Raw genomic sequence first — 21,349 nt, 5'->3', positions numbered from 1 at the left:
CAACCAAACCGCCATCTCGAGTTCACCACCCATTCAAAAAATGTCTACTCAGGCGCCATCAGACCCCTCTCAGGCGCCTTCAACAGGTCGGTCTTCCTAGCATCATAGCTGTCCGGACAAGGTCGGTATTTTGCCATTGCTAACACATTCCAATAGCATCTAGTAAGAAGAAGAACAAAACGAAGAAAAAGAACAGCAAGGCCAAGATCAATGGGGATACTGCCAAGTCCCAAGAATCCGAGAAAGACCTGGCTCTAGAGATTGGCGATGGTGAAGGAGAAGGTGAAGGTTCTGGCCAATCAGCTGTGGTACGAAGGACACCTGTTCAATTATCAGAAAGAACCATACATTCTGACCAATTCAATTAGAACACTCCAAAGGAAGCACATTTCCCGAAATCCTTGCCGTCACAGACAAACGGTCACGGTCACGACGCTACGAGTAATGGAAGTGCGACGGTCCCAAACCATGTCTCTGCTGCCAACCAAGTAAAAACTCAAGAACGGAACGTAGAAGACACGATAGACAGCAATGCGTCGGATACTACGGATACAAGCATTCGATTCGAAGCAATGTCTCAGGAACGGGAAGCTCTGCGTGCTGAGGTAGAGCAATTACGGAAGTCATTACAGGATATACAGGGCAAGCACACAGAAGAAGTATCCACGATCAGGAGTCAGCACTCGGAGGAAATATCTGGTGTCCAATCGAAACATAGCGAAGACATTTCTACAATCAAGGATCAGCATACCGAGGAGATATCGAGCGTTCGAGCTGAGCTGGAGGAAAGCCAGTCAGCTAGGGAGCAAGCTGAGGAGCAATACCAAAGCCTCCTGGGCCGTATAAATACAATCAAAGCAAGCTTGGGCGAACGTCTAAAAGCAGACAGGCAAGAGCTAGCTGAGGCAAAGGAGCAGATAGAAGAACTCGAGTCGCAAAACGAATCCCTCCAAAGACGTGTTCAGGGTCTTGAAGGAGACGTGAAGCGACTAGAATCCGAGTCACAGGACTCTTCGAGGGAGCTGTCAAGTTTACGAAACCGGCATAATCTTGCTCAACAGAATTGGGTCTATGAAAGGGAAGATCTGATGCAACAGACCAGGCAACTAAAAGATGAGGCCGAAGCAGCAAAAGAAGCAATGGGCGATTGGGAGGTCTTGGCTATGGAGGAGCGAGCAATGCGTGAAGGCTTGACCGAAAAGGTCGGGGATTTAGAAGAGCAATTCTCATCTCAAAAGGATGCCTACGAAATTGCTGTATCAGAGAGGGACAGCCAATCCCAATCCTTACAGGGATTGCAAAGGGCACTGCAAGAGGTTCAAGAAGCCCGGAAACGAGAGTTGCGTGACATGGTAGAGTCCTATGAAGAGCAGATCCAATCTCTCAAGAAACTTGTACAAGATTCGGATGCTCGAGCGACAGAGGCCGAGAACGGGAAGGGGTCCTTGCAAACCGAGCTTGATCGTTTGGTTCCTTTCGAAAAGGAGGTGAAAGAGAAGAATCTCCTCATTGGGAAATTACGGCACGAAGCAATTGTACTCAACGATCACCTCACAAAAGCCCTGCGATTTCTCAAAAAGGCGAAGCCCGAGGACAACATTGACAGGTAGGCTTCACATTCAACATGAATACATAACCAGCTAACATATTCTCAGGCAAATCGTCACAAACCATTTCCTGCACTTCCTAGCCCTAGATCGCTCCGACCCCAAGAAGTTCCAAATCCTGCAATTGATAGCGGCACTGCTGAACTGGACCGAGGAGCAAAAAGAACAAGCAGGGCTCGCAAGACCCGGCGGCACAAGTGGCAGTTTACGCCTGCCCATATCGCCATTCCACCGGACTCCCAGCACACCCACATTATCAACCGAGTTCTTCACCGAGCCTCCCGCTAGCAAGGAGTCACTGGCCGACTTATGGACCGGCTTCCTTGAGCGGAGTGCCGAAGAGGGCTCTGCATCTGGCAGTAGAAGTGGTAGTATAAGCAGTGCACCGCCGAGGCCGGATACTAGGGGTGGAGATGGAAGTTCTACTTCTAGATAGGTGCCGATTGATTTGTGGGTGATAGATTTCCGCTTGATGGTTTGGTGAAGGTTCCTAGTGTACTATATATTACATGGCGAGAGGCGTCGGGGTGACTTTTAAGGGCGAATGGCTGGCTGCCTCGCAAAGCATATCTTTTTATATCGCAGTTTTGCTTTTTGAATTCGAAGATGTATAGTATCTTGGTTGGGTTTCTGATATCTGGTGTCTGAATTGATTGTAATTGGTGGATGCAATACCATCCATCCATCCATGGCTCTAGGAACTCCCGATTTCGTAGGAACCCCATTCGCTCATTTTATACAAGATATCTTAGCAGAACTCTCGCCGCCGGGAGTTCGATCATAACCTGCATTTCCCTCACCCAACCAAGGACAAAAATCATTAGATAATATACCGAGTATAATAACAGGTATAGATAGATAGCCACCCCGTCCCGAGTCCCGACACGGTCTAATTGTTCATTCCTCAACAACGGCAGCAACTGCTATCTTCCACAGTCAGCTTAGCTTAGCCCCCTAGATACAGTAGCCACCAAACAGACAGACAAGCTGACATGCTACAAGTAGACAGACTATAGTAGTCCCAAGCTAGTATGTATGTATGTATGTACAGCATAATGGAAGAAACAGAAACTTGGAAACTTCCCATCCCCTTTAGGTAAGCAAACAAAGCGTTCCAGCAAGCCATCTTATCCAAACTTTCCCTAGGTCAGATACCTGAGATGTTACTGTGCTATATGGATCAATAAATGAGGTAGAGTAGGTTTTTGGATTTCATCCTATTTGATTTGATAGATAGATGTATACATGCATAATCTAAATATAGCGTACATACTTGTTCACCATTCACTTGATCTATCTATCAATACGCCCGGCCCAGCGGGTAAATATTATAGACTGTAGTCCAAGAACGCTGTATATATTTGCAAGGGTAGGGTGAAGTGGGAGGAAAGAGTCTTGGTCCGAGCTGGTACTGTAGGCATAGCGGTATCTATGAAATGAAAGATATCTCGGCATTGGTATGGTAAGGAGTAGAGCGTGGTCTTGAAATATGTTCACCATGTCTTTTCTTGCGTACGACTTTCCCCGTCTGTTGTTCGAGTGACCGCCCCGTGATTCATGGGTGATGTTGTATATGTAGGCATGTATCATCGACAGAAGTTAGAAGCGGGCCAGAAGGTATCACAGAATACCGTTTGAATCATAACCTGTAGTGCTAGACAGGTTGTAGCTAAGGACAATGAAATGATATTCATAGCTGTCCAGAACATGAGAAAACGTGGTAATGAAGCCAGGCAATGTGGACCTGTATTCCAACACGTGTAAAATATCTATAAGCGTGCAATCAAAGTCAGAAATAATCGTACATTGGTATAAACCCCAAGCCCCAAACCCTATATATTCCCATTTGGCATCTGAAGTTGCGAAGGCCCTATCGACTGCGCGAAAGCCTCCGCATCCCTCGCAATACTGTTGATATCAATCCTATTCCCAAGCGCATTATTCACTCCCTGAACCACATCCCTATCCTCCATCACCTCGCCCATAATCTTGCCCTCCCGGACCCAGTACTCGTTGTTATTTGCCCTAAGCTCACTATTCCTATAAATCGTATTCTTCAACACAGCCATCGTGCCCAGCCGACTCCTCACGCTCTCCAACACTTTGGTAGAAGCTTCTACCCGCTCCTGCGTAGTGGGCGGCTTGATAAACGCTCGGTTTGTGGAAGAGAGGTAGAGCACCCAGCCCAGAAGCCCGTCGATGGCTGCTAGGCCCAACAAGCGATACACGCGCATCCGCCAGAAAAACGTATCAATGTCTTCCAATCTCGTGGCTTTAGCGTTCGCAGCCTGGTCATAAGAGCTCACGAGATAGAGATCTATGACCACGGCAGCGGCAGCGGCTATCGTGGCAGTGTAGCGCCATATTGCGCCTTCCTTGCCGGCAAACAGCCCGGAAGTGACGAGCGCGAGGACGCATAGGTTGAAGAGGTGTGGGGCGAGGATGCTGGGGATGGAGTAGTAGAGGTAGGACTTTGGGTCTTCGGCGCTGCAGAACTGGCAGTTGGTTATTATGTCCGGGCCGTGTTGGAAGAAGAGTAGGCGTGAGTCGAGGGAGCTGATTTTCGTGCGCAAGATATTGTCAGAGTTTGTGAGGCCTCCTTGCCGTAGAGCGGACAGCCGCGTGAAGAGCACGTCGACGGGGATTTGCAGGCGTGAGGAGGTTACGGAGAAGATGTTTTCGGGCGAGTAGAAAGGTAGGGTTCGTATGAAGAAGGCGCAGGCGACGACGAAGAGTATTAGGAGGGCTCGTGAGACCAAGGGGGGAATGGGCCGGATAGAAACGCCGTGCACTGCAGGTGAGGCTTTGGCTGAGCGGTAGTATGCTATTGCTTTTGGGAGGAGGATGGGCCCAAAGAAGAGAAGCAGGGACTTGATTCTGGAAAAGAGGATATTAGCAAATGGTTTGCAGTAGGTGGGCATCATACTTACGTTCCCCATGAGAGTGCCATGATAGCGACAGAGTGTGTATGGGTTTGTTGCAACTCAATGGGATGACATGGAGTTCAAGGACACGGTAGGATATTGTAGAAGGATTGCCAGTTGTGACCGCCTTTATATTCTTGATTCGGCTTAGCTAGATTGTCACTATGTGAATCCCCTCCACAACTAGGGTAAAAAATGAACATCCGATACGGTACCTCAACTCTATCGTCAGTACGGAAGTACAAAAGAACTATAGAATTAGTATATTCAATTCATATTTAGCAAGCTCACTCTACTCGACATGTCTAAACTAACCGACCCCTTCAAGCGTAACAGCTAGATCTGCCTGGAATAAACAATTCTGTATGCATCTTACCCATCAACTTGCATTTGTAGCTGCCTACGTAACATCGATTTCCTCACCAAGGCTCTGTAGAAGATCGATATCCTATAAGTCAACCAGGTCAAGGCATATTGCAAAAAACGTTTGTTCATCATGAAAGAATTAATACTAAGCTATAATCAACCCCCAGCCTAAGGATAGGGAGAGAGAGAGCAGTGAAATGAGCCTAGAGTTCATATCTCATCATCTTACAATCTCACCAACATTTTAACATCCCAATAAACCTATCCTCTCTCTCTCTCACACACACACACACACACACACACACTCCTTCCTTACTTTATACCAGTAAAACACACCTCTACCCAACCAACTACTAACAAGAACCAAGCCAAGTAAGAAGGTATCCGTCCGTCCGCCCGTACCTTCTAGCCTTGTCAGCTGAAATTTAAATAGATCTCTGCACTCGTTGATGTGTCGAGTAGCATGTGTTGAGTAGCGTATCATGTGCATGTGTAGATTTGGTCCGATAAATCATCTGGTGTGGTGTAGTGTGGAGGCTTGTTTGTGATGAGCGGCTGAGAAGCGCGCCTTTGAATGGTGGCACGACAGGACAGCAAGAGAAGCTAGCGCCACCGACGCTGTTATTCTTGGCTTGGAATATTTCCTTGGGCTCAGGCCTGGAGCATGTGAGATTTGTTGGGTTTGGGGTTTGATTTATGGGCATTCTTTTCGGAGACATTCGAAAAGGCCATTCTGCACATATAATCAAAGAAACACCATCACAAGGACTCATTAAAAGGTCATAAGTTATCAATGTACAAGTATTGTATGGAATCTCACTGCCCTAATGTCCATAGTTCACCAGCGACAGCCCAAATCCCACACCCACCTTCCATCCCAAATCGTCAGACGCTCGTAGCAACCACCCCCAAAACAGCAAGGGAAAATTATGCTTTGTCTAGGATATGCTTCGCATCAATCAATCACAACCAACCCCCTCCATAGTCTCTCCACTCATGCATAATCTTCTCGTGATCCGAATGAAAGCAAAATCACGCTTAATGGCTCGGACTGGATCAATCGATTGAATGAAGGACTTTGTTTTGTTCCCGGCGCACGCAAAGAAAAGTGTCGAAATGGAAAACGTGGCAATTAGTTCTAAGGTGACCGAAAAGGAAAAACGCCGACGTCCCAATGCTTTACAGAATCATTTGCAGCAGACCACCGAAGACAGAAAAGCCAGCAACAGCCTCGTTAATTCCAAAGGAAACGGCGGCGGCTTTACTGGTAGTTGCCTTGGCGCTTGATCCGGATGTGGTGGATGATCCTGAAAGACCGCTCTTGGCATCGGCAGTAGCACTGACACAGTCGTAGACACCCTGGATGACATTGCCGTTGAGCTTATCAAACGAGTCGCAGTCGATCACAGATGTGGATTGCATGTTGAAACCACCAGAGACAACTTTAAGACCCGTGAGATCAGGACTAGAAGGATATTAGCCAAGTTTAATTCAGCTAAAGCGACAAGGATACGTACGTAGAAAAGTTACCAGCGAAATCAATGGCACCTCCAACTTGGGAAACATCTGGGAATGAGATGTTGTAAAGCCCTGTGTTGTTGGCGATTTGGAAAGCGCCTGCAATGGAGCTCAATTGGGGGAATGAGATGTTGGTGAGCATTCCGTTGGCGACCAATGCGAAAGATCCAGTGTTTGCCTCGGTTGTGCTACCAAGAGTAGTCAAGTTGGGTGCAGCAAGACTCGTAATGTAGTTGCCATAGAATCCAAGGGATCCGTTGACAGTCTTCAGGGATGGGATGCTGATGCTAGAACAGTTGCGGAAGGTCATGTTGGCAGCAGTCTCCAGGTTGGGGAACTCAACATCCAAGCTCTTTCCATTGGCTTCGATGTTAAGCAGTCCGGTGATGTTGGCAACCTGGGTGCTGAAGCTGGTGAGACGGCCGTTGTTGTTGATGTTCAATGTTTCGACGGTATCCAAGTTAATACCATCCAAGCTGCTCAAGAATGTGTTGGTGATGAGAACGTCCTTGGCCTTCTTGATGAAGGATGGGAAGGTCAACTGTTGCAAGACTGGAAGGGCGGACCATTCGATGGAGCCGACTTCGGTCAAATCTGTGAAGGAAAGGGTTGACAGAACAGTCAGACTGTCCAAGTGGAAAATGCCACTAATAGAGGCAATGCTGGAGGAACTCAAGCTGGTCAAAGTTGTAGCGTTATCGACGATGAAGTCTCCGCCAATTTGTTGAGGACCATCAATGCTGATCACACCAGCTGCTGTCGAAGGGAGGAGGATAGATCCGGCAAAGGTCGTGCAGGACGCGAGTGCGGTGGCATCAGCTTGCGAGTTGATGGTAGCTGTAGCTTGAGAACACCCGGTGGACTGGGCTGGAAGTTGACAGTTAGCACTATCGTTGATAAACAAGTTGCGTGGACTGCATCTGGAGATTCAGACTGCAAGCCGCTGCCGCTGCTCCAACGCGTTCATCGTAGTTCGATGATCAATTGAATGAGCAGGAGCGTGCAAAACGCGTACGGCGATATGGGAATAGCTTAGGGTTGCTTACCAGTTGCAATGCTCAAGACGGCGAAAGCCGGAAGGAGGAGTTGGGCGAACATGGTGAAGATGAACACTGTTGAGGGGATGTGGAATTAAGCTGTTTACAGTAGTAACTTCTGGTCGTTAGCTCAGCTCAATGAAATGATTTGATGCGATGGGAAGCCAGGAGAGCTCGACGATGAAGGTGGTTGACAAGCGGTGGGAGGTGGTGCGTGGCTGTCGGTGCTATTGCTGTGGGTGGATAACCGCGTGTACCCAGTAGGTATGTTTCGAGAAGCGGCCACCGAGTTTTCAGTTTGATGGGCGGTGGATGTTTGGCGACTGTTTTCATTCCTGCCCTTCTTTGCCAGCCGAGACCACCCACGTCTTGTTATATCTCTACCAGCAGAGAGAAGGAGCTTCCGGGCGATGAGAAAGGCGACGATGATAACACGGATGGCAATGGTGAGAGGGATGCTCGAAAGGTTTTCGCTCTTCTCCAGTCGATCCAGGAACACGCACAACACGTACGTACGCTACAAAATGCAAAATCAGACGTACCTTTTTATGAATAATCAATAGATTCGTAGAATTGATGTTCCTGGATTCTTTTCCTTTGGTGATAGGTAGTAGAAAGCAGAGACTCGAACCTTTAACGACAGTGGTGAATTAAAAAGGGAACACAGAGGACGAGGAGGAGGTTTCAAAAAGACAGTGGCTTTGCGAACACCAGTATAAAAGAGGATTGCGAGCGCAGGCCAGTAGCCGGGTTTTAAGGGATGGACCGGGATGGGGGGGAGATGGGAGTCGCGGTAGGGTGCTAGTAGTATAGTGCCACACCAGGGGTATTGGTAAGGGTACCTAGACGTAGGCGTTCTGTAGCGCTATATCATAGGTCCAATTCAGGGAGCTGCCTCGGACGCTAGGGCCTGCACCACGCCCGACGAATCATCGCCCCCCAAAGCCTGCCTACAGTGGAGAGGGCGCTCTGGCGGTGGATTGCACACTAAACTCAAGCTGGCCCAGATGGAAATTGTACAGCGGCCATAGAGATTACACCAAGATTACTCTGCCAAAATACCTGCTGGATCAGCGAGTATTTGCGGGTACCACCGAAATTATTTAATTAGGATGTGCTGCCCCTATCTGATCAAACCTCTCATCAACAGCATCATCATCATCATCACCATCGTGAAACGGTGAAACGCAGAAAGCTTGTCGTCCGTCTACAAAGGATCTTCTGCTCCTCTTGCTCCTCTTGCCCCAATTTTGAACGTGCTTCCCTCCCACCCCCACCCCCATTCCCATCATCTCCATCCCCATCCCCATCAATTATTGCCGTTGATAAGAGAACCAACCTGACATGCGCGGAAGGAGCGAGTAATATTCCCATCGCTCACTCTCGCCAATCCAAACCCGGCATGGTAGGGTAGGATAGGATAAGAATAATGAAGCCAGGTTCAAGGTTAGTGGCGGATAAAGGCTCATTAATCATTACTCCGTATTGGCTCTAGAGCCTACTTTCACCTCGCTGTGGGTCTGTTTATTTGGCTACGGCGACATCGTTGTCCTCGTCGTCGTGTTTTGTTGTCGGGAATTTCCCGAATTGAGACAAAAAGGGTTGCAGACGCCACCCAATGATACTCTCGCAAAACCACCATAATTCTTGCAATTGTTTAAAGTCAATCAATCCGGCACCTGCGTGCTTGCATGATTCCTCATTCCCATCGTCAAAGCTGCTACCGGTATCCTGGACTCCTGGAGATCTCTATCAAGTGAAGCATACGAGTCCTGCTCGCAACAGCCCACATCCGATTTGATATCTTCACGTTTATGCACACGCAATCTCTCTGCTTCTGCTTCCGCGTTAGGTAGAATACAGGGAAGCGCATTGGAGACATGTGGGACACAGTGGGAGCCATCGAACGCCTCTGCAGAAACTAGCCTTTGCATCAGTCTCCCCCCAACATTTTCTATTGGCTGATAAATTAGACCTTTCGTTTTTTCTACTCCAAGTTGACGACCTCCAGATTCCCCGAGGCTCTGGCCTTTTGCTTTTTGCTGTCCGGATCTCTGCTCCGAGCTTCCAAATCTGTAGTCCACGGCATGCCGATGAGTTGTTGGACCCCTCACCACCTCACCAAGTGTGGAGAGAAGTTGCTCTAAATAGAACTTTTTCGCCGCTTGTGCTTGTTTATACTTTTTGGCCTCTCACTGTCGACCTCCGACCTCGAAGAACTTGTATTTCTTGTTTTCCACATCAAGAGTTCGTATTTTCGTCACATGGTCAAGGAGGATGGGAGTCCAAACTGGCTTTACTTCGGAGGAGTACTACTTTGTGAATCCGTCTCAATATCGCGCCCGCGCCCTGGAAATGTGTCTGTGCTGTAACGGCCCAAAAAGTTTGTTGTCTTTAGCGTTGAATAAATAATCAGGCTTTTCTCAACTCGAGACATCATCTTCCAAATTTCCATGCCAGGCAATATTTCCCCTATTATTTTTGGCGGTTTTAATCTTCTGCCACCACGTTTACAAAACCATAAACAGGGTATATCTAGATCCTTGTCTCTCGCGTCTGTTATCGACATTGCACAATTTGTAACCCTTGCCCTTGTGCGTATCACCCAAGACTGAAATATGCTGTGCCGAGATATAATGCTTGATTTCCCCAAACCCACATATTTAAATCAACCTCAGACATGTTCTCCATGTTCTCTGCCCATGGTGACGAGGCAGCCTTCGTGTCGACGAAGCTTTGGTACCCGACACGTGACAGGTTTCTGCTTCATGAACGAGGTTTCTGTTGGTATTTCTCACACCATTCGCGTGCTCCTTGGATGATGGACTGGGTCCTAGAACTATACAAGTTCGCCGCGAGGACAGTATCGATACTTTTTGAAAAGGATGTCTTTTGATCCTCCGTCACGTCCCCCGATGCTACAAGACTTCTGAGGAAAACCCACACGGATTCATGGGTCCATTTGAAGGAGACAGCAAGGTCAAGGACTTCTTTACAGACCCTAGTACTTGCTTCAGTCTGAGGAGCGTGTTCTGAAGAAGCGGACCTGGATAGATAGAATAAGAGGAAAGAAAACCCAGAAGTATCAGCAGGATGTCTCAAGCACCAGTCCTTGACGAGAGATACGATCTCGGAATCCGTTTCGCCCTCTACGCCAAACATCTGGATGAGCCAGCGCATGTGAGACCAAGCATAGTAATTCTTCGGATGTCTTTCCGCCGCGATGAGAACAGTAGTTTTGAGATCTTGGACAATGTTGTGCTCCATATTTGTAGATTGATACACCTCAAGAAGCCAACGACGATGACCCCAAAGTGTAGGTGATTTCGTATGGCGATGCAACCGTGAAGTAAGATAGCTGTCCACAAACACTAACTCGTTCCCCAACACAGTTTCGAGCTCTGCTTTTGGGCCCTCCTGGTATGACTGAATGAGTCTTTTCCGTGCATTGGCAGCAGTAATATGCTCTGGATCCATCAAAAGAACAACGGCCGAAGCATTCCAGAGATCCTGCCTTTTCTCAACCGGACAATTTCTAACCAGATTGAAAAAGATACGACGAGCAACGACGAAAGCTTGGACGAGTGTGGTTTTGGGAATAGCAATGTTGTTCTCTTCCACAAGTACATTGGTGCCAGCAGGTAGTGGGTGACTTTTCCCAAGAAGCTCAATCTCAAGCAACTGCAGCTTGTCTGAACATAACGCACTCACGATGTCCCTGTATATGACTGGAAGATTGTCATTCTGGAGTGATATAATTGTTTCTTTGTCTAGTGCTCTTGCCATGTTGAACCATTGGAAAACTATGTGTAGTAAAGATATTTCTAAATCCAAACCAAGAAAATGTGAGGCTCGCAGCCTTGCGTGCACGGACGCGGCCATTAACTTTCAGACTCATCACACACTGATTGCTGCAACTTTCAGCCACGAGCCTCAAACCCTCGCGTCCAGCCTTCCGGAAGAGCAACGTCAACATCTACCAGGGCCACAGGACAAATACTGCAAAACCTGGAAAGATGCCTTCCCTCCTCGTTGTTGTGTTTGTCCTCCAGCTCACCATCCACCTGGTGAACACAGTCGGAGCCGCAACAATTAACAACATAGTATGCCCACACACTCTTCACATATCCCACTTCACTCTCCAGTATTCAGCCAGCTAATAGATATCTCTAGCTCTGGAACATCTACAACCGCCTACCAACCCCAACCTCGAAAGCAGCAGCCGAGCAACGAGACCTAAAAAAGCAGTTCCTAAAAGTACGAACAGAGCTTAACGGCACCAGCAGCCAAGACAACTTCGCCAAATGGGCGAAACTGAGAAGACAGCACGACAAACTTGTCGAGCAAGTCGAAGCAAATAGTCCGTACCCCCTCCCCCATCCCATCCATCCAACCCAACCCGAGCTAACCTATTATTGTGCAAACAGAGAAATTACTTGACGGCACGAAAAGCACCTTCGACAGCGCCATATCTGCCCTCCGCTGGCTCGGTACAAACGGACTACGCATGCTGATACAGTTCTGGTTCCAGAAGCAGCCGATGTTCTGGATCCCCAAGGGCTGGGTACCGTACTACGCCGAATGGCTGCTGTCGTTCCCCAGAGCGCCGGTGGGCAGTATATCCATACAAGCGTGGGCATTAGCATGCATGGCGATTATTCTACTTGTCAGCGACGCGCTGGGTGCAGCTTTAGGCTTGGCTATAGGGACTGGGAAGGCTGCGCAGGATGAGAAGAACGTTGGTGGGCAGCCAATGAAGATGCAGGGAGAAAAAGGCACGACGGGGTCACGGACATCACCAAAAGCAAAGAAGGAGCTGTGAATAAATACTCTACGGATACTGGGGCAGCCAGTCATGAAGGAGGATAGCATTTATCTATCATAAGCATAATCAGGGAGGGAGCCAAAATGGAATTGTCTCTCAGCAAAAAGACGCAAAGGTCGCCATAGCTTGCGCTGTGACCTTGCAACACGAGTGAGATGACTCTTGGCAGAGTACTTGGGGCTTGATCTGGGCATTCTTTTTGACTCTGAGTGATCATGGGAGAGAGGATCGCTAAAGCTTCGAAAGTGCCACTGCGCGAGCCTGTACCATAGGATTTTGTACAGGAAGCTCACTGGTCTAGAGACAGGACAGATATGGGAATAATTTTAGATACAAGGAGAAATAATTGCCATACAAACCTTGTTCAAGTATAGTTCATATGGATATGTGTGATGCTGTTGAACACTTTTGGTTGTTATGAATGTTTTGGAGAAGAAGCTCAGTCGGAAAAATCGTCGAAATATCTTGGGAGCGCTCGGGCTAGGGCGGATCAGGAAAGGTTCAAGGCGGTCAGCATTCAAACTGCCGACTCCACCTCCACTCCACTTTGAGCTATCATGACCACGACGATGATCAATAAGTCGTCCATTACAAGTCTTGGGAGGAATTCTTTGAGATGCTATCACGTAAATGTAGAGCATGTTTGGAAGTTTCTCGCTCTGGTTTGCGTATCAGGAAGGAAGTCATATACCATGAATTTATATATACAAGCTTCTATGTATTGTACTTCTAAAACATAAAACATTATTCTTGTCACATGTAGCATAGCTAAGAAAAACTGAAACCCCCCCTGCTTTACAGTTTGGGCTTTGGCTTCTCCTGCTTTATCATCGTGTCTGCTACGATACGGCGCTGAATCTTGCCCGTGGCCGTCTTGGGCATGTTGTCTGTAAAGTAGATCTAGGTACAATTGTTAGCTCTTGTCCATGACATATGCAAGGGTATCCATAGTAAGGGTAACAAACCTTCTTCGGCACCTTGAACTTGGCTACTTTCTCAGAAACCCAAGACCTCAGCTCCCCCTCCCCAAGCTTCGCCCCGCTCTTCAATACAATAGCAACGCCGACATCTTGCCCAAACATCTCATCCGGTATCGCGAAACTAACCGCCTCGCTCACGCTTGGATGCCGTGCCAATACATTGTCTAGTTCAATTGGACTGATCTTCTCGCCACCCTTATTGATCAATTCCTTTATCCTACCAGTGATAATCACATAGCCGTCCTTATCCATCTTGCCCTGGTCTCCCGTGCGGAAGAAGCCAGAAGAGGTAAAAGCGGTCTTGTTGGCTTCGGGATTGTTGAGATATCCTGAAGTTACGTTCTCGCCGCGGATACAGATCTCTGCTTCCGAGCCTTGAGGAACTTCCTTTCCGCTTTGGTCCAAGATGGCGATTTCGACGCCTTGGCCAATGCCTACGGAACCAGGTTGGCGCTTTCCGGGTGGGAGAGGGTTGGAGGTCATTTGGTGGGCTGCTTCTGTCATTGCGTATGCCTCTAGTACTGGCGCGTTGTATGTTTCTTCGAGCTGGTGGAAAGTAGTAGGCGATAAGGGCGAAGAGCAAGATCTGATGAAACGGATCTTAGGCTTGGTGTGAGGAGGTGGATTCTTGAGGAGGATCTGGTGGATTGTGGGGACGGCAGTATACCAATTTGCCTTGTAGGTTATAAAGTCGTCCCAGAATTCAGAGGCGCTGAATTTCGGTGGTACAATTACGGAGCCGCCTGAATATAGAGGGGCGAGGAATCCAGCGAGCAAACCGTGAACGTGGAAAAGGGGCATGACGAGCATAGTACGATCCTCGGGAGTGAGGTTGTATGTTGCCTTGATGTTCTTCATTGTCCGCGTGAGATTCTTGTGGGTCAATGGCACTGCCTTTGGTCGCCCCGTTGTGCCAGAGGTATGCAGGACCAGAGCGATATCATCTGGCTGTGCCTTTTCAACAGCCTGGTTTCCCTTGCCCTTCAACTTCCCTTCATCCTTGACATCCAGCACCACTTCTCTCCCGTTCCAATAGCATTCTGCAATTGCAGCCTTGTATTTCCTGGCGGCCCGTACAGCAGGTCCATCTTGTTGAAAAGAGCCCTTGGGCACGAGAGCAACAGCTGATTTTAAGTCATCAATGTAAAATTCGAATTCCTCCTGCTTATATGCCGCATTGAGAGGAGCAGCAATGCCTCTTTGCCAAGAACTTGCAAGAAATGCAACGATAAATTCGTAGGTATTTGGGAGGGCAATCGAGACGGCCGCTTGTGGTGTAACACCGAGCTTTGCAAGTTTCTTCTGGAAGGAAAAGATCTCTGCAGAAAGCTGTTCGTACGAGACTGTAAGAGCTTGCGGTTTGCTTGGAATGATAACGGCGGTGGACTTGGCGTCTGGGGAGAAGGAATTGGAGAGTGTGGTTGCAGCCATATTAACGTTTAGGCTAAATAAGTATATAAGGTACACAAAAGAAATGTGTTACTATAACGAACAGGACGTTGGCTAAGCCAATTGATATTGATTTAAGCTTCGGGTTTCAAAATTGAATATGAAGGTTGGAATTCTCGAACTTTAAGACGGGAAAGACAAGATGAACTTTTGAGGTTCCGTTCCCCTCTTATCACTGGAATGTTATCGCTCTCTTGAGCGCTGCTTTTGCCAACATACATCACTCTTTCAACCAACCTCGCATATGGACTCTAAGCCTCACGCGCCAGGCTGTGGAACGTCCTGCGCAACTACAAGAACCCTCAAATATTAACACATCATGGCAGATTCCAACCTAGGATCTGCTCCTAGGGGAGCTGGCCTCTCCTTGTACGCAAACTTATTAGATCCTCAAAAATCAAACGCAACCCTTTCGCGAGGACCAATTGTCTTCAAAGCTGCTGGTTCAGATGCAGCAGATGAAGCTTCAGCTAAGAAACCCCAAATAGATTCTGGTATATTTGTTCCTCTCAACTATGAAGCTTTATTGCTCACATATAATTAGCTGCTCTACGATTTCAACCCACAAAAAGACCACAGCTTGCCCAGAAGCCAAAGCCCAAGGCGTCCTTCCCGAAAGCTGCCCCCCAAGAAATGCCACCCCAAGCCAGTATTCCTGCCGCAGCTCCCCAAACGCAACGACCTCCGCCAAAGAGTACTTTAGCTGATTGGACTGCTACGGGAGACGACGATGATGTGAATGGATTCTATGGAGGGGAGAAACGCCAGAGAGGGGGGCGGAAGAGGAGAAAGAATAAGCATAGGGAAGAGCAGGCCGTTGCGCAAGACTGGGATGATATATATGATCCGACGAGACCGAACAGCTATGAAGAATACAAGCATAGTGAGGAGAAGATCCGGGAGATTCGAGAGTGGAAAGACAGGTTATATGCGCATAGGATGGCGAGAAAGTCCGAGAGCGAAAAAGACAGTGACGAGGAGGAATATCGTCCACAGCTAAGAAGTGAGCAGGTCAAATTCTATCTTTCTACACAAGTACTAATGATTCTAGACCAATTTGCGCCTCCTTCAAATTACTCTTTTGCACCTCCACCAATGGATTCTCCACCTCCAAAACCAGCAGCCAAAACTCCAGAACTAGATTCCTACAGTCCTGCTCCCTCAACAAATCAACCTCCACCTCCACCGCCGCCAGAAACACTACCAATAGGGGCAATATCCCGCGCTCCAGTCCGCTACAACCTCCCCCCGGCACCCACCGAACTCCCTACCTCAGAAGCAGAACTCGAAAAGGCTCTAGCAGCGGAACCGGAGGAAGACCAGACCGAAGATGCAGAAGAAGCGCCACGTTCCCTACGGCCTGGTCAAAAGGGGTTTGCCGAGCGCCTGATGTCCAAATATGGCTGGAGCAAAGGTACTGGTCTTGGTGCTGACGGGTCCGGTATCGTGAACCCACTTTCAGTCAAGGTTGAAAAGCGGAAGAAGAAGAGTGATGCTGAAGGAGGTGGATTCAGGGACCCGCCTGGTGGCAGAGGCAAGATTATTGGAGGCAGGAAGAATGTACCTGAAGCAGAGGCGACAGGAAAGTTTGGGCCAATGAGTGAAGTTATTGTGCTAAGGGGAATGGTGGACGGAATGGATCTTGATGAAGAGGTCGAGGGATCTGGAGATGGTGGTCTGATGCAGGAAATTGGGGATGAGTGTGGAGAAAAGGTGTGTCTTCTCCGAAGATTGAGAATAATTACGCTAACATTTGATATAGTATGGGAGAGTTGAGCGAGTGTATATTGATCGGCACGGAGAATTGCCTAAGGTATTCGTCAAATTTACCAGCCAGCTTTCTGCTTTACGAGTGAGCATTTCCCCCCAACTATACTAAATAGGCAGCTGACATGTGTCTCAGGCCGTGAACGCTCTTGAAGGACGAATATTCAACGGGAATACCATCTCGGCACTGTTTTATGAGACGGAGCCATTTGAGCAAGGCAAATACAATGAATAGGCAGACATAAATCATAAGTTCAAGAATTGAAATGCCTTCCAAAGAATGCTCATTCGTCCGAAGACTATTGGCGATGCTCCAGCATCGGCAATCGCCATTACTATAAGTCTCCTGCAACAACAACAAGGCCATTCAATCAACCCCATCCCTTTAGTCGAGCCCCCCCACCGCACACTTCCAAATTCTAACATACACCATAACATCATCCTGGTTCATAGAAAACCACGGCAACTTCTTCCCATCATACCAAATCGGCCCCCTTCCCATCCTAACCCTCCTTAATCTCCCCATACTCAACCACACCCTCAATACCCCTCCAGCTCTCCCACAATCTTCCAGCAACCTTATTTGCCTCTCTCGAGCGCCAAAACATGCCTTTGACATCCCCCTGAATGCTGGTAACCCAGCCGAGTCCGGAAGAGCATTTAGAGGCTGCGGTATAGGTGGATGAGAAGGGGGTCCAGACTTACTTTGCGAGACTTCCCTCGTCTTGGGCATACATGCTGTTGGGACAATTGACTTGATCGCGCCAGCGCTCTGGAAATGGCACTACGTTGCCCTAAAGCCAGGTGCATGCACGGGAGAGTGGAAGAAATTTGGGCTTGAACTTGCAAATGCCGCGGGAAGAGAAACATTTTCATGTGTGCTACGCCGATCGATCAGCTTCGAGACTATCGAGGAGTATTTTACTGTCTTGTATATACATCAATTCCAGTGGAGCTTGTTACTCGGTTTTAGACATGCTTCTTCGGCAACGAAGTACCAGAATGCTGCCTGCAGAACCCCTTCTTTGCATTTCATGTTTCTTGTCCCGTCTTTCGGAGTTGTCTTTGACGAGACTTTGATATTTGATTCAAGCACCCTTGGTACGGACCACTTTCCACATTCCAAGGCCAGAGTGTCTAGTGTTCTCTTTGCGACCTTACATCAAGGTTTATGTGTTTTGATGATACCAAGAACCAGTAGAATGAACCAAGCTCTTGCGCTTTGAAGCTACGTATTACCTTTCTCACAATAGCCTGATTACTTCTTCCCCAAGCAACATCTCAATCCACGCATTTTCCCTTGCTAGGTCTCCTGTTGGTCTGAGAAATTTGAAGTGAAAGTTGGTTGGACACGTGAAGTCCCCCCTTTATATGTTGTTAGATAGATCCGTAGTGAAGCGAAAAACTACAAAAGGTTAAACAAAATATGTATTACCTGCCCTGGTTAAAATGAAGAGAGATAGAGAAAATAGTAAAAAGAAAACAGGTAGATGGGAGTTGGAGTTGGAATTGGGGTTTGGATTCAGAAAAATGTGCCGAAATGATACTCAGCTATTAGACTTATTCTCGACAATAGTTTATTTTCCTTGGAAAATGGGCTTCTATCATGATATATACAATTAATTATTTCGAGGGACCGAGATTGTACCAGTTTGTAAAGGCAGACGGATCGTGGCTTGGTATTTGCTATCCAAGGTATCACAAGTCTTACTTACCACCACATATCAAGTGCGCACAAACCCGCAATCCAGACCTGCTCAGTCTCGAACGTGACCTTAGTTGAAGCTTCTTCAATGGTGGCAGCTATGAGCCCTCGGCAAAAGCCATAATACTCTGACTCGGAACATCACCCCAAACAGACCATTTCCCATTTCCGGTTCTCCAACTTCAACCAGGCTGATTCGGGCAGATCGCGTACAATGTGACGCCGGTAGCACACCGTGTCATCGGCTACTTCGACAAACATCAGGGTCAGCAGAAGTCTCCCTCCATGGGACATCTTCTCCTTTTTCGCGCCAATAACAAGGAATTTTCCCTCTTCTTCCTCTAAGGTGAAGTCTGTCCAGCCCCAGAAACCATGTATTTCTGTTTTCCCATCGGTGATTCCAATTTTGGGGATAGGTGGAGAGCCTGTAGGTTCTTTTTTGATTTTCAAAATGGCGGTGCTAGTCCAAAAGCACAGAAGTGATGGTGCCGCATCGCTCAAACGGATACTGCTTGGGATATGGGACACGGTGATCTCAGTTTTGCACTTGTCCATCCAGCTGTGCTCAATATTAGCGGGATATCGGGGTTGGGTTACAGTATCGGTTCCAAGCGCGGAGATGACATCTTTGTTCCATTGAGACACATTGGCATCCATGTCCTCTTGGATGGGTATCGGATTACTGTCGTAGTCTATACGATAAAACCTAAGGCCAAGTAGCCCCATATCGTAACTGCCCGTGCCGCCCGATATTTGAGACCCGAGCCAGCCAGTCCACGACCAACTTGGAAATGGACTGGCTGGACCACCTGGAGCTGCGACTTGACAGGCAGTGTTTCGCGGGATTGCAGGGTCATCCGTCGTCCAAGACAAAGCGAACTCCAAGTGGTTCTCGGGCATGCCCCAGAAGAACCTTTGCCCAGTCGATTTCTCAAGGACACTAAGGATACCTGACAAGGCGGCTAGTCGGTCGCCTTGTGAGGTTAGTTGTCGTGTTAAATACATATTCAGCACTATTGAGAATAGTGAGGACCAGTCCTTTGATTTATCCTCCAACAGCGAAAGCATCTCTGATTTCCCAAGGCAGTGGCGGTATATAATAGGGGCATCCCGGGCGTCTTGCTCCCAAAATGCGTCTTCGCACCAAGAAGCGCGATGGCACTGCCAGTACACTTGCTCTGTGTCGAATATGAGACAGCGTGATGGTAATAAGCATTCCTGGTAAGTCCACCCTCTTGTGTTCCATTTGCAGTTCTGGAGGTACCCCTCATACCCCGCATGTGGTGTATCGAGCGCCGATACAAGCCATGTGCCGTTGATCTCGAAAGTTTCCTGGACGCTTCGCGGAGATCCTTCTTGTACACCCGGAATGGGCGAAGAGACCTTCTCACCCGCTGCGCTAATAATAGTAACAACAGCTTGGCCATAAATAATACCCATGGCGGGGATGTTCCGAAGTTTGTCTTCGTCGTCGTCTTGAATTATGCAAAGGGAGTCTACCCATAGGAAACGTTCTCCCATCGCTCTTGTGACTGCCATAGCATCACGGATCGTCGGCGGCACCATCTCTTTAGCCAGAGAGCCTGGCTGGTGGTAGGATGTAAAATTTCCCTTTTGCAGTGCATGCTCCTGTGCTTCACCCCAGACATAGCTCAGTGCAACCCATTCTACATCATTTGCCGACTCCACAATGCAATCGTCTATTACATCAATGAAGCGCATGGAGTTTATCGAACGAGACATGAATCTAGTCTTCCCACAGATGCTACCATGATGGCTGGTGCACTGATCCATCCAAATTTTGAAGATCCGCATGTCAACGATTGGAGGACGCAATCTCGCAGTGTAAGGATCTACTTTCGCCGCCACGGAAATAGGATCATCGTGGTTAAGCATAGCAGAAACATGTACAGGTGTAGGACCACCAGATTTCTGGAAAGCCCCTTTGTACTCAAACTTCCCCCCTGCCTCCCGGCAGTCAATATAGAAATATAGGTGGCTTGCCTTGGTCTGCTCGTCCCACGGCTTCCACTCTGCCGGTGGCTCCAGTGTGGAGAACCGGTAGATATCGAAGCCGACATGTATTCGAGTAGCCAATGCAAAGTCTTTGTCATCCGCAAGAGAAGCCAACCACCCACAGATCCAGCAATGTGCCGCAGATGCCGCAGCTTCGGCGAGAGTAAAACTAAGACGATAGTTTTCAGTCGGCCAGTTCCTGTCATGATGAAAACCAACATAGCTCAGATCAAGGAGGCGGCATTTCGAACAGAGCGAGGTTGGGCCACCTGCCTACTAGGTAGTGAGTTAGCCAGTGAGTTGGGTTGGGTTTTTTCTGCACTTACCCGCTCGACTACTTTCTGCCTCTTATCCATGCTGGTCTGTGAATGGCACGACATCTTGAATTCTACGGATGCAACTAATTGATGAATAACTGATTATCTGTGTTGTCTGTCTTGGTTCTCCTTGACGCCTCAATTGCTTAACTCCGTAGATTGTGCAAACAGTACAGGGTGTTTACCATTCGCTACAGTCTCTTGGCGGAGTTGCTATCTAATAAGAGGTTGATAAATCCTAGTGTTATCATAAGCTTTGATATAATGGATAACGAAAATTGATCTAAAGAGAATGAAGGAAGAAGGTAATCGTACATGCTTTTATAGACATCGAAAGCGGCAGTAGGACTATGGACAGACACACACCTTTCCTAATTCGGCGAACACTAAACCCAAAGGGACAAATCTATGCCTAGGCACTTTGAATATGGGTGGGAGGTCCGTGCGGGATGATATGTCCGCATCTGTATTACATGCTCTGCCCCCCCTTTTATTCTCGCTTCGCTCTCCTAGATTGGAATGCGCTGTCAATTGAGACCCGCTGACTTTGCACAACGTATCGTGAACCAAAGATAACATTAGAGGGTACGAGCTCTGTCTCTTCTCTTTCTATAATGAACAATACCATAACAGGAGCTTTCCGTTCACGCTAAAATGTGTCGAGTGTCCGGCTTAGTAGGATTATCAACGCAAGGCAGAACCTTACAGCCATATTGAGGTATCATAGGAGATCAAAAGTAGCTCCTTCCTTCGTCCTTACACAAATTCGAAACAACTCGTCTACAAACGTCTTCGGCTCAGGCGCCTCTTCAAAGGGGTTCAGCATGCTTGCCGACTT

The 21,349-nt window shown here is 48.0% G+C and overlaps 7 protein-coding genes and 1 pseudogene across 7 annotated transcripts; 3 read left to right on the top strand and 5 right to left on the bottom strand.

Moving 5' to 3' along the window:
- Positions 1 to 40: 40 nt before the first annotated feature.
- Positions 41 to 2,043, top strand: SPBC119.12 (GRIP domain-containing protein; the record flags this gene model as incomplete). The annotated part of the gene is made up of 4 exons (XM_031145590.1): positions 41 to 86; positions 157 to 308; positions 369 to 1,606; positions 1,656 to 2,043. The coding sequence occupies 4 exons, from the start codon at positions 41 to 43 to the stop codon at positions 2,041 to 2,043; spliced, it is 1,824 nt and encodes a 607-aa protein (XP_031009313.1).
- A 1,396-nt stretch (positions 2,044 to 3,439) lies between these two features.
- LHYA1_G000598 (uncharacterized protein) lies at positions 3,440 to 4,557 on the bottom strand (the record flags this gene model as incomplete). Its single annotated transcript, XM_031145589.1, has 2 exons — positions 3,440 to 4,484; positions 4,538 to 4,557. 2 exons carry the CDS (start codon positions 4,555 to 4,557, stop codon positions 3,440 to 3,442), a joined length of 1,065 nt encoding a protein of 354 aa, XP_031009312.1.
- Positions 4,558 to 6,076: 1,519 nt separating this feature from the next.
- On the bottom strand, positions 6,077 to 7,513 carry ecm33_0 (Protein ecm33; the record flags this gene model as incomplete). Its single annotated transcript, XM_031145588.1, has 3 exons — positions 6,077 to 6,362; positions 6,415 to 7,282; positions 7,462 to 7,513. 3 exons carry the CDS (start codon positions 7,511 to 7,513, stop codon positions 6,077 to 6,079), a joined length of 1,206 nt encoding a protein of 401 aa, XP_031009305.1.
- A 2,705-nt stretch (positions 7,514 to 10,218) lies between these two features.
- On the bottom strand, positions 10,219 to 11,238 carry ptar1-b (Similar to ptar1-b: Protein prenyltransferase alpha subunit repeat-containing protein 1-B (Fragment)(Xenopus laevis)(Ontology_term=GO:0008318,GO:0018342)(db_xref=InterPro:IPR002088, PFAM:PF01239); annotated as a pseudogene).
- Positions 11,239 to 11,378: 140 nt separating this feature from the next.
- get1 lies at positions 11,379 to 12,274 on the top strand (the record flags this gene model as incomplete). Its single annotated transcript, XM_031145587.1, has 3 exons — positions 11,379 to 11,555; positions 11,626 to 11,812; positions 11,880 to 12,274. Coding segments are annotated over 3 exons (759 nt in total), but the record flags the coding sequence as incomplete, so codon positions are not given.
- A 798-nt stretch (positions 12,275 to 13,072) lies between these two features.
- On the bottom strand, positions 13,073 to 14,688 carry LHYA1_G000594 (putative peroxisomal-coenzyme A synthetase; the record flags this gene model as incomplete). The annotated part of the gene is made up of 2 exons (XM_031145586.1): positions 13,073 to 13,177; positions 13,243 to 14,688. 2 exons carry the CDS (start codon positions 14,686 to 14,688, stop codon positions 13,073 to 13,075), a joined length of 1,551 nt encoding a protein of 516 aa, XP_031009306.1.
- A 337-nt stretch (positions 14,689 to 15,025) lies between these two features.
- DRT111 (DNA-damage-repair/toleration-like protein) lies at positions 15,026 to 16,708 on the top strand (the record flags this gene model as incomplete). Its single annotated transcript, XM_031145585.1, has 4 exons — positions 15,026 to 15,200; positions 15,251 to 16,419; positions 16,469 to 16,558; positions 16,610 to 16,708. 4 exons carry the CDS (start codon positions 15,026 to 15,028, stop codon positions 16,706 to 16,708), a joined length of 1,533 nt encoding a protein of 510 aa, XP_031009309.1.
- A 1,611-nt stretch (positions 16,709 to 18,319) lies between these two features.
- On the bottom strand, positions 18,320 to 20,550 carry LHYA1_G000592 (uncharacterized protein; the record flags this gene model as incomplete). Its single annotated transcript, XM_031145584.1, has 2 exons — positions 18,320 to 20,467; positions 20,521 to 20,550. The coding sequence occupies 2 exons, from the start codon at positions 20,548 to 20,550 to the stop codon at positions 18,320 to 18,322; spliced, it is 2,178 nt and encodes a 725-aa protein (XP_031009308.1).
- Positions 20,551 to 21,349: the final 799 nt, after the last annotated feature.

Source organism: Lachnellula hyalina (assembly GCF_007821495.1).
Source record: "Lachnellula hyalina strain CBS 185.66 chromosome Unknown contig00006, whole genome shotgun sequence".
Taxonomy (NCBI): Eukaryota; Fungi; Ascomycota; class Leotiomycetes; order Helotiales; family Lachnaceae; genus Lachnellula; species Lachnellula hyalina.
The sequence above is the reverse complement of the archived record's forward strand: the minus strand, read 5'-3'. Positions and strand labels throughout refer to the sequence as shown.